This window comes from Leptomonas pyrrhocoris, assembly GCF_001293395.1.
Source record: "Leptomonas pyrrhocoris isolate H10 chromosome Unknown, whole genome shotgun sequence".
Taxonomy (NCBI): domain Eukaryota; phylum Euglenozoa; class Kinetoplastea; order Trypanosomatida; family Trypanosomatidae; genus Leptomonas; species Leptomonas pyrrhocoris.
The window spans coordinates 324,645-335,634 of NW_015438378.1; the positions used below are offsets into that span (position 1 = coordinate 324,645).

Below are 10,990 nucleotides of genomic sequence, written 5' to 3' on the forward strand. Positions count from 1 at the left end.
GGTGTGTGACTCGTGGAGGCGTTTCGCTGCCCTTTGAGCGTCTTGCAGCAGTGGAGTTGCTGACGGCAGTGCGGCAGATTGAGTGGCGGCAACCATTTCGGTTTCTTGACTATTGCTGTGTGCGCTCCCTCTCGCTCTCTCGCTCTATAGAAAGTCTATTCCTCACCGCCTCCATCGGGAGAGGTTTCCGCATTCCAACAACCGTGTCCACCACGGCCACCCATACCCACATTAAAAGCACACCTTCAGCGCCTTCGCCGCCTCGTCGCGCACGTCGGAGCTCGCGTCCTTCAACAACTGCCGCAGAATCTGCAAGATCACCCCTGTCCGCTCCTCCTCCGTGAACTGCAGAGGCGGCAGCACCGCCCCTACACCGGACCCAGACAACGCCGTCTTGTTCATGAGGATGCGATAGGCGACGGTGCCAGAGGGCAGCTCCGGCGTGAGAGAAGCAGCGGTGGCGGCCTCGTCCGTACCCGCCGCCCCGCCACTACCATCCTCTGCCGCCTCCCCATCTCTGCCCGGCACCGACGTCGTCGTCCTTGCGTACACGTCGGGGGCGCCACTGCTGCCACTGCGCAGTAGCACCTCTAGAATAATTTTCGCCACCACCAAGCGCACGTTAAGGACCGGATCTCGCGCCAGTTGATCGAGGAGGGGAATGAACACCGACGTCTTCTCCACGCGCAGCCGCAGCGCGATGTGCAGCAGCGCACTCCGACTCAGGTAGGTTTCCCACGCCTTCGCGTACGCGTTGATACGCGGCCACAGCACGTTGTCCACAAAGGTGTTGAGGTCGTAGGCGCCGCCGCCGCTGTTGTTATTACCGCTGCTGCTGCCCCTGTTCTGGAAGGTCGCGGCGGCGGCGGTGGGGGAGGCGGTGGCGCCGATGGCGGATCCGAGGTTGCGTCCCATGCCCGCTGCCCCGCCGTTCACGTGACTCGCCAGTCCGGAAGGCGACGATCGCGCATCTTGCTGAAGGAACGTGTTGCTCTGTCGGGTCGCCGCGGCCAGCTGCAGGCACATCCCTTCCACCGCGTCGAGGGCAGCGTCGCGCACCGCCTTTACCTTGTCAAACAAGACAGCCACCAGCAGCGTTAACAGCTCCGTGCGGGCGAGTTGGTAGAGGGGGTGGGTGTGGCCGTACGGAGAGGTCTCCGCCTCCGCTGACGCACTCCCATCCCCATTTGTTGAGGCTGCTGTAATCGCATCCCTTCCTGCGGCTCTACCCGTCGTCGACACAGCAGCCGCCGTATCATCGACAGACAGTCGTCGCCCCCAGACTTTTCGTGGCTGAATCGTCATGGCTGCCTGCAGAAGTCGTTCGCACAAATGCGCCAGCAAGACGGCGTACTGCTCCCGCAGACGCCACAGCTCGTGGTGAGCGAGTTGGCGAAGGCACTGCAGGAGGGCCTCGTGTTGCACCTGATCAGTGCTGCGCTGCAGTTCTCCATTGTCGCTGTCGTTGCCACCGTGGCCGTCCACACCACCACAGCTGCCTGTGAGACTGTTGGTGTTTGTGGTGCCTCCGTTCGCAGCCGTGGTCCCATGAGAGGGCTGCTGCTGCTGCCGCATGCGCAGGAGCAGGAGATCCGTCAGCTGCGAGACGAGGGCCAGCTGCACCGTGGGCTTCTCATCACTCATCAAACGCAGGAGGGCCTCCGTGTTGGTGCGGAGGTAACGCGTCCACAACGCCTCCTCGCTGCTTCGGCCGTCGTCGGTCGTGCAGCGCGGCACCACAAGGGCGGCCCCCCGCTCGTCCGCCGCGGCGACAAGCATGCTTAGTGTGCGTGACAGCACCGCGAGTGCCTCTGCCGCGCCACACCGCACACGCGGATCGGCATCGTTCGCCCCGACGAGAGCGCACTGTGCTGTCGCATCGAGCAGCTGCGTGAGCGGCGTCTTCAACGAGGGCAGCAGCACCAGCAACACCGAAGCGGACGCAGCGTCAGCTGAAGAGGACAGGTGCCTGTTCGCGCTGATGCGCAGGACGGCCTCCACCACCCGCCGGAAGGTGAAGGCGGCACTACGAACGGCGACGCAGCGCACCTCCATTTCTTCGTCGTCGGTCAGGTCGTTCAGCGGGGCCGCACCGAACGTCTCTGCGCAGGACCAAACAGAGGCGAGCAGCTGCAGGGCGCAGTGCATCCACACAACCGCCACCTCCTGAAAAGAAGTCGCAGCAGAGCCGTCGTCACGGCCGGTCGCATCCGCCACCTTCTCCTTCACCAGGTCTGCCACTGAAGTCAACACGAAACAGAAAGTGGAGGTCAGCCTTGGCAGCTTCTGCGCCATCAGCCACCGCGCCTTCCAGTGGGTGTACCGCGGCACCCACCGCACACAGGCGGCCACAAGGGTGAAGAGCTGTGCGCAGACAGAGTGCATTGCCGCCACTGGTAAAGCCGCTACGGCGGCGGCGGCGGACACAGAGAAAGCGGTGGAGGTGGAGGAGAGCTGCACCGCCACCTCTGCGACGAGGCGCTGCACGGAATCCAAGGCTGCCTCCAGCAGCTCAAAGTCCACCGACGCGGGCGTCTCCTGCGCCTGCTCCGCCGCTGCGGCGCCGAAGACGCTCTGCGGGGCGGTCATGGCGGACCAGAGCAACGGGAAGGCCGCTGCGAGGGCCGGCGCCGAATCCATCGAGGGGTCGACGTGCTGCGGACGCGGCGCCGCCTCGTCGGGTAGCGTCGCGGCTGCGTGCAGGACACGCAGAAGTGCGGGCAGGGCACCGGGCGGGACCAACACCTGAAGAAGCATGGGACACACCGCACGGAGAGAAAAGACCGTCGGCGTGGTGGCGGCACCTGCGGCAGTGCGGGGAGAGGCCGTTGGGCTGAACAGGGAGAGGAGGTCCACACAGAGCGGCAGGGCCAGCAGCACCGCCCGCCGAATTACGCGATGCAAGCGAAAGATGGAAAAGGAGTTGAGGGTGCCGGGCAGCCACAGCGAGCGATCCAACACAGCACTCTCCGTCCGCGTCGGGGTGGAGGAGGACGCATCCCCCGCCGCCGCGGCGGTGCTCAACAGAAACGAGGCGTCGTCCGGCATGGCGCACGGCCCGGCGTGCGCGGAGGAGGGCGAAAAACTAAGGTCCCACGCACGCAGCGCGGCCGCCCTCGACTCGCACGGACCCGGACCCATCTGCAACACCTCACAGGCACCGCTGCTGCTACGTGCCTCCCTCGCACTCAGACTTGCCTCCGGCGGTGCGCTCAGCTTCATTATGAGGTGATGACGCAGAAGCAGCTCTGTCAGGGTATTCTGGGCAACAGGGAGGGTCGCACGGAGCAGCCGGGCAAGGGCTTCTGTTGGTGCTCGCCATGACGCTGCACCCGCAGCACTATTACTAGCTCTCACAGAGTTGGACTGCAACGACGGCGGCACACTGATCTTGCGCACCGTCAAGGCAGCTGCGACGCAGTACGCGATGTGGCGCCGTGTGGTGCGATACAGGAAGGACTGCAGCTGGGCGGTGGTGAGAAGGGGACTGGCGGGGACAGCAATGCCCCACAGCAAGGAATCTGCGTCGCCCTTCTCAAAGAAGCTCGCTTCACTGGTCGTCGTAGTCGAAACGGCGGTTGCCTCGGCATTCACAAAGGGTGCCGGCCCCTTGTCGTTCAGTCCGCGCTGAAGGTAGGACGCCACTTCTGCCGCGACGAACTGCAGCGCGTGCAGTAGCGCACTGATGAGCTCCACTGCCACGGCCACCGGCCCCGGATACGGAGACTCTAGCAGGCTCTGCAGAAGCCGCAGCAGCGCCCGCCAGCGACTCCGCAAAACCTCGCGACGGGCGTCGTGGGCGACGTAATCGTAGAGGGACAGTATCGTCTGCCCGGAGAAAAACAGCTGTGACGACGGAGTGGTGGGAGTTGCCGGCGACGCGTCGGCCTCCTCCTGCTCCGGCGGCGTCAGCGCCTCCATCCACCGCGTGAGGTCTCCGACCAACGCACGGGCCCGTACGTTAACCGAGAAGAAGTCATCGCCGGGATCCGCGATTCCGGAGCCGTTGCTGTTGGCGCCGTTGTTGCCGGTATCCGCGGCGTAGCAGGCACCGTAGAGCTCCCAGTCCGCTTCGGACAGAGGGCGCTGAGAGCGGGGTGGGGCACCGCGGAGGCTCTGACTCCCGCTGACCCGGCGTTCATGGGGACGGAAGCTGCGAAAACCACCGCCAGCACTTATCAATGTCGCTGCTCCGCGTTCTCTGCTGCTACTGCCACCGCCGTTTGTGCTGTTCCTGCGATTGTCGGAGGAGGGGTGAAGAGGTGTAGCACCGTGACCAAGAACGGCAAGACGACATCCGCTGAAGCCCCACGGACCGGTGAGGGTGTCGTAGGTCCCGTTGAACAAGAACTGCATGCTCTCGTCCTCTGCTGCGAGGGCCTGACAGCGCCTCCGCACCTCCTCGTCGGTGGGAATCGCCGGCAGCAATCGCAGGGACCCGCCCGCTGATGTGGCCGCCACGTCTTCCACTTTCAGCTTCGGAAACGACGCGCTGTTCGAGCCGACGTCGTTCGACGAGCTTGCGCCGCTCTCCCCTGTGTTACTATTACTAGTAGTGGCGCTGCTGGTGTTCTTCGACCTCTGCTGCCACTGCCCTTTGCGAACGTCGTCCTGCTGACGTTGACGCGCGAGTTGCTGGCGGACCGCGGCTACAAACCGCAGTGTGGCGGTTCCGTCGTCCCCCGCCTCCGCCCGCGCGGCTGCTGCTGCTGCGGCAGGGCTGCCATCGTCCTCGCCCGCCTCACCGCTGTTCGAGGCGATCATGTCAGCGTGCAGCACCGACAGCGGCACAAACTTCAAATCCCAGCTCTCGAGCGTGATATCACGCTCGAGACTCGTGCCGAAGTACAGGTGCGGAAGGACGACCTGCGCGGCAAAGGCACGCGTCTCCTCTGTGCTGCTGGCGGCGAGGAGGGCACAGACCGGCTGGACGTCGTTGAGGCTGAGGTACGCGTTGGAGCTGCTGACCGTTGCGGTTGGTGTTGTCGGACTGCTGTGACCGCTACCTCCTCCTGCTGTCGTGGGCGGAGGAGTCGTCACCCCTGCCGGCGCAGGCGTAGACGCAGCGGTGCGCGTTGTCTTGACCATCGTGGACGTCGGGCTCGCGGTCGCGGCGGTGGCAGACGGGCCGAGAGGACCACGCCGTGGCAGCGTCACGCCCAGCAACGCCAACCCCGTCACCAGCGATAGCTGCGCATCCTCCTCCTCGAGACAGCGGAGAAGATAAGGCACTACCTCCGACTCCACCCAGCGGCTGCCGAGCTTGTGACACAGGAGCGGTAGAAGCAGGACAGCGCGGTAGCGGTCCAGCTTTCGCTGCCGCGGCTCACGCAGGAGGTCATCGACATCTCCGGCGGAGATGGCGTTGGCGTTGAAGGTGTCTTCTTCTCCTCCGTCGTCGGACACGCTGCTCGGGGCCACGTAACCGCTGCGGTGCGGCAACGGCCAATGGATCAGGTTCTCCAGCACAGCGAGGGCCACCACACGATTCTCCATTGACGCTGACCGACTATCAGTAAGCGACGCGGAACGAACAATAATAATAATAGTAATAACCGATGATACTACCGAATGCTTTCGTATACATATATAAATTCAGAACAGAGTTGTCTAAAAACGATATCGGGGAAACACAATGTTCGCCCAAGACGAGTTATTGGCGCTTCGGAAGGGTATGCAGACGGCGATGCCTTGCCGCTGTACGACTGTTGGGTGGAGGGGGAGGGGGGGGGGGGGGCGGAACAAAACGACGTGGAGGCGTCGAGGAAACGGAGGAGGTCCTCTGAGGTGCGCTCTTACTTTTCCTTCAACACTCCCAAGATTGAATGTACTTGCAACGAGCAACTTCCGGCCTACGAAAGAGGCCAGTTACGTAGCGTCGGAGGCACGGCTGCTTGCCGGAGCGATCGGTCGGGGTGAGAGAGCGCGAATGGTGGAACGCTTACGCCTGCCTTGCTCGAGCGCTGTGAGCAGCGTCTTTGTGCAGTCCTTTCCGTTGGTGCAATAGAAGGTGTGAAAGAGGCTTTTCTTTTTTAAAAGTATTTTCTGGTACTCGTGTACACACACCTACGTGTGTTTATGGGTGCTCCAGGGCACGCTTCGATTAGCCGGAATTAGTACTTACGATGCTCACCTCGCCGCACCACCACCACACGCAGTTAACGTTGCATGTGTTAAAGGGGTATTAAGAAAAACAGGAAAAAATGGAAGTTGCCGTTTGCAGATGAAATACACACACACACACATATATATATATGTAAAGGCCGGCGACAAGTGTGCTAGCCATCCAACTTGGCGTACTGCAGCACCAAGTGACGCCCGTACAGATGCGTTGCCTTGAGCGCCTCCAGCGCCCGCGCCGCTTCGGCCTCGGAGAGGAACTCCACAAACGCAAAGCCACGGTGGTTGTTCTCGCGGTGCGAGGAGAAGGTGTGGCTCTTACGCGGTACACGCACGGTGCGAATCTCACTAAAGGCGGCGAAGAGCTCGCGGACGTCCTTCTCCGTCGCCTCGAAGGGCAGGTTCTTCACAATCAGCTTCAGCGGGTCACCGCCTGGCGGCACCTTCGACTGCGGGTTCGCGCCGCCCTCGTCGTTGCGACGGCGTGCAATGACGGCCGTCTTGGTCGGATCATCATCGTCGTCCGCCTCTGCGTGACGGCTGTAGTGAGCTCTCGCCTGCACGTCCCTGCCCGTGCCGTCGCCCTCGGCCGCAAGCGCCTGCTTGTGCTGTTGCATCTGCGCTGTTTGCTTGCTGACGACGCAGGACAGAGCCCGGCCGGCCAGCGTCTTGCCGTTGATCTTCGCGACGCAGTAGGCGAGAGTGCTTTCATCCGCCACCGTGAGGAAGGCGCGACCCTGCTCCTGCTGTAAGACGAGACGAGTGATGAGGGTGTCGGGGGAGCGGGCGAGGCGTGGGCAGGCGTCTAACAGGAAGGCGTGCAGCTCATCTTCCGTTGTCTGGAAGGACAGGTTGGTGAGGTAGAGGGTGCACACCATCGAGTCGGCGGCCGAGGCATCCTTCGCGGTGGTGCCGCTATCGGCGTTGGGTGCGGTGATGCCTAGATCGGATGCCGCAGCGGCTGCGGCGATGGCATCGCCCTCCTCCGTCAAGGCACCGACGGGGGCCCACTCCAAAAACAACGGCGCGTTGTTGAAGAGCTTGTATGACAGCCGGGTAAAGGCGACCCGTGCGTCCTGCGGGTGCGTAAAGCGGAAGAGCGCAAATGTGCCGGCGGAGGGAAACGCGGACGTCTCTAACACACCGAAGCGCACGAACATCTTCGTCACGGCCGCCGCGTCGTTCCCGTCCTTCAGCTGCAGATTCTTCACCAGAATTGTCGTGTTCGAGCGCGCCTTCAGGAAGTTCTGCGTTGCCCCCTCCAGCAGGTCGAAGGCGATGCCCTCGTCACTCAGAACCTGCTGCACCTCGCTGGTTAAGTACGCCTCCGCGATGGCCGCCCGCACCGCGGCACCCTTTGCGCCTACCCCAACCACGTCATCGGAGCGCACGCCGAGCCGCTGCGCCACCGTGTCCACCGCTGCGTGACTGTTCATGTACATGGTGTTCCACGTCATGCGGCCACCTGTGCCATCCTTCCCAGCCGCGCCCTCGCCGCGTCGATCGGACTCGCGCTGCTTCTTGAACTGCGAGGAGCCAGCGAGATTGCCGCCGTTGCCGCCGCCTCCTGCTCCACCGGCTGCAGAGGCGAGGGCGGCTTCGCGTTCCAGCACTCGCCGGCTGTGCGGGTCCTCCTCTGCGGCGCTGACCCTCAACAGACGGCCCATGAGGATGGCACCACGACACAGCTGCAACGCACGCACCGCGTCGTCGGCGGACACGAACGAGACGAAGGCGGCGCCTTTGTTCTGTCGAGTGTCCTTCGTGAGGGGGATGTGCACCGCCTCCACCGGTCCCACAAGGGACGCGGCGAACTGCTTGACATGCTCCTCCGTTGCGATGTACGCGATGTTGCCCAGACGAATGCGGCGGGAGAGACGGGCGATGTCCTCCTGCGACGCTGCGGAGGCGTCGTCTCCGGCTGCCTCGTCACGCTTCTCGTGCATTTTTCTGTTCGCGCCTTCCTTCTCCCCTCCGTCGTTGTCTTCTGCTGTCCGGTCTGCATCGCGCTCGACATCCTCCAAATCACCTGAAGAACCCACCGCTGCTGTCGCAACAACGTCCTTGTCACCACCACCACCACCACCCAGCCCAGCCAAGAAATCCATATCGTTCACCTCGCCTAGTTCCTGCTGGCGGGCTAGCGCCCGACGCTCCGTCTCTTCATTGTCCACCGCCGCGCTGCTGTCAGCTTTCACATCGACGTCGGGAGGCGCTGCGGAAGAGGAGGAGGATGACGCACCGCTTCCCCCCGAGCCTTCCTCGCCCATGGCCGCGTGCAGAGAGGACGAGCTTGTCGGAGCTTCAGGGGCCAGCAGCACCTCTGAAGCCCAGGTAGGGCCTTCGGTGGCTTTACTGCGCAGGTCCACGAACTCGCGCTGACGCCGCGTCAGTCCATCGGCCACCGCGTCCGCTGCATCGGCTTTGTGATCAGCGGCATCCCCGTCGCGGCCCCGCTTCCGTGACGCGTCCTTCTGCCCCTGTTCCTCTGCATCCTTCCTTTCGGCTCGCAGCGCCGATTTTTTCTCCGCCTGCTGCTGCTTGCGCAGTTGGTTTACCGTCACGCCGACGTCATTCAGACCTTTCGCCAACTCCACCCGCAGTCGGGCGCTGCGGAAGTACGAGTCGTTGAAGTACGCGGCGACGAAGTGGCCGGCCGCGGAGGTGCGGAACCCAACAAAGGCCATACGCAGAAGGAGCGTCGGCGTCGTGCTGCGACTGCCGCGCTGCTGCTGCTGCTGCTGGTGTCTTTTGCGGTGCTCGCGATCTCTCGCGTTGGTCGGCCGCCGAATAAACTGAACATCGGTGATCTCGAGAAGCGGGGCGTCGCGCGGTGCGGTGCGGATCAGGTGCTGCTTCAGCTGCTCCTCCGTGCAGTCGTTGGGCAGGTTCAGGATGCGCACGCGTGACATGATGAAGGTGGGAGGATAGCGCAGCGAATAGCCGCACACAGACAGAGAGAGGGCGAAGAAGGGTCTTAAAGGTGTGAAAACAGAAAGGAATGCAATACCGTGTGCGCGTCACACAGACACACGCACTCGAAAAGATGTAGAGATGCGCCAAAGTCGCTCTTGCTTGAATACGACAGATGTTGACGTGAGAGAGGCGCGTTGATGAAGTTGCGGTGAAGAGGGGAAAAGAAAAACAAAAGGTATAACCACACGGGGGAGAGCAGACAGAGGAGAACATGGAGGTTCGCGGAAGGCGGTTCGATTGGGGTTGGGACACGACAGCGCGCGAGATGCAAAGACCACAAAGAGAATGAAAGAAGGCTATTGACTTTTTCTTCTTCTGTCGAAGGATACCCGTTGTGCTCGAAGACGCAGCCCCCCTAGAATGCACCGCAGCGCATCGACAAGATACATCGTACAACAACCCATGAGGTAATGCTGGGGGATGCAAGACGGGAGGGGTGTATTTCTGCTGACACGCACTCATAGCACTTTGCGTTTCTTATTTTCAAAAAAGAAAAAGAAAAAGAGAATATACTCACTGAAACAACCGTTTGGGAAAACAATATATATACACATATATATATGAGCTCATGGGATTATTATTACCAGCTGCAAACCGTAGGACTACCGGAGTCGCTACAGGTACTTCTCCATTCCAATGATGGTTCTGAAAATTGTTCCTTTAAAATATATATATATACTTTGCGAAGCGTGACGAATTGGGAGTCCACAGAGAAGGCGCGGTGGTCAGTGAGTCCCACTCACCTACCAACACGAGTGGACTGCCTCGTAGCCTTCACACCCTCCTGCGCCTCCTACACACACATATGTATGTATAAAGGACCTTTTCTCCTGAGAAAATGAGCGTGCCTCTCCGCTGCTTCACCAGAGCGGGGCATTTAAAACGAATACAAAGACAAGCCCCCTAAAGTAACAGCAACAATAACAAAACAAAACGACGACGAAGAGAACGCCCGCTGCGTACGATGCGGGGGAGCACCAAAATGAGAAAGAGGGAGAATGACCTGCACGCCTGCCTTTTTGTTTTTAATGCGGTTGCTATTGCCGCGGCGAGATAGAGGGAGAGAGAGGGAGAGGAAGGGAGAACAAGGCAGCGACGTCGCTTTCCCTTTTATTTTTGGAGGAAGAACACGTGTATAGGTATGCTCTGGAAACAACAGTTTCAGCACACGAGCGGCGTTTCCAATGCAGGATGCACAAAGGAGGAGGAAAAGAACCATAACAAAGAAACCCCCAGAAGAAAATACTTCACACACACACACAGCAGTAAAGAAAGGAAGGGGCGGGGGGAGGGAGGAGGATATACATATATCTCCCTTGAACGATGCGAGCAGTGGTGGGGGGAAACGAAGAAACAAAGACACAAACAGACACACACCAGAAGAAACCATACATACATATAGATGTAGATATATAGAAAGGAAAACAGTTCAGCGGCGTGGAAAGGCTGAGTGCATGCGCACACATGGGAGGAAGGGGGGGGGGGGGGCGCGAATTAGAGACGAGTGGACAACCTTCTCTACCAAAATAATAAAAAAGATCATCAACAAACCGTCGCTCCTGACTCAGATAACCTTGACGGTATGTGTGCGTGTGTTCGAAATGAAGAACACCCTCCTGCACGCAAGTCTTCCGCGCACTACTAGTTTAAAAAGGCAAGAGAAAACCAAAACAGAAAGGAAAAAGAAGGACATACACAGGCAAGCAACATGTACTGCCCGTCATTTCACTGTTTTTTAAAAGAAGAGAGAGGGAAGGGGGAGGGAGAAGAAATTAGCAATTTACAAGGAATTGAGCCGCACCGAGTCACACTATGAAACCGCAAACACACACACATACACACATGCAAAGGAATGATACAATGAAAGAAATAATTGATTGACATGCGAGTCCGT

At 60.6% G+C, this 10,990-nt stretch overlaps 2 protein-coding genes across 3 annotated transcripts; both read right to left on the minus strand.

The window, feature by feature from the left end:
- Positions 1–231: 231 nt before the first annotated feature.
- On the minus strand, positions 232–5,496 carry ABB37_08144 (hypothetical protein; the record flags this gene model as incomplete). The annotated part of the gene is made up of 1 exon (XM_015807038.1): positions 232–5,496. The coding sequence occupies one exon, from the start codon at positions 5,494–5,496 to the stop codon at positions 232–234; it is 5,265 nt and encodes a 1,754-aa protein (XP_015654433.1).
- A 782-nt stretch (positions 5,497–6,278) lies between these two features.
- Positions 6,279–9,195, minus strand: ABB37_08145 (hypothetical protein; the record flags this gene model as incomplete). Of its 2 annotated transcripts, none has more annotated exons than XM_015807040.1 (1): positions 6,279–9,195. In XM_015807040.1, the coding sequence occupies exon 1, from the start codon at positions 9,030–9,032 to the stop codon at positions 6,279–6,281; it is 2,754 nt and encodes a 917-aa protein (XP_015654435.1). In that variant the 5' UTR covers positions 9,033–9,195. The 2 variants fall into 2 exon arrangements, with proteins under 2 accessions (XP_015654435.1, XP_015654434.1); XM_015807039.1 differs by having other exon boundaries at positions 6,279–9,191.
- Positions 9,196–10,990: the final 1,795 nt, after the last annotated feature.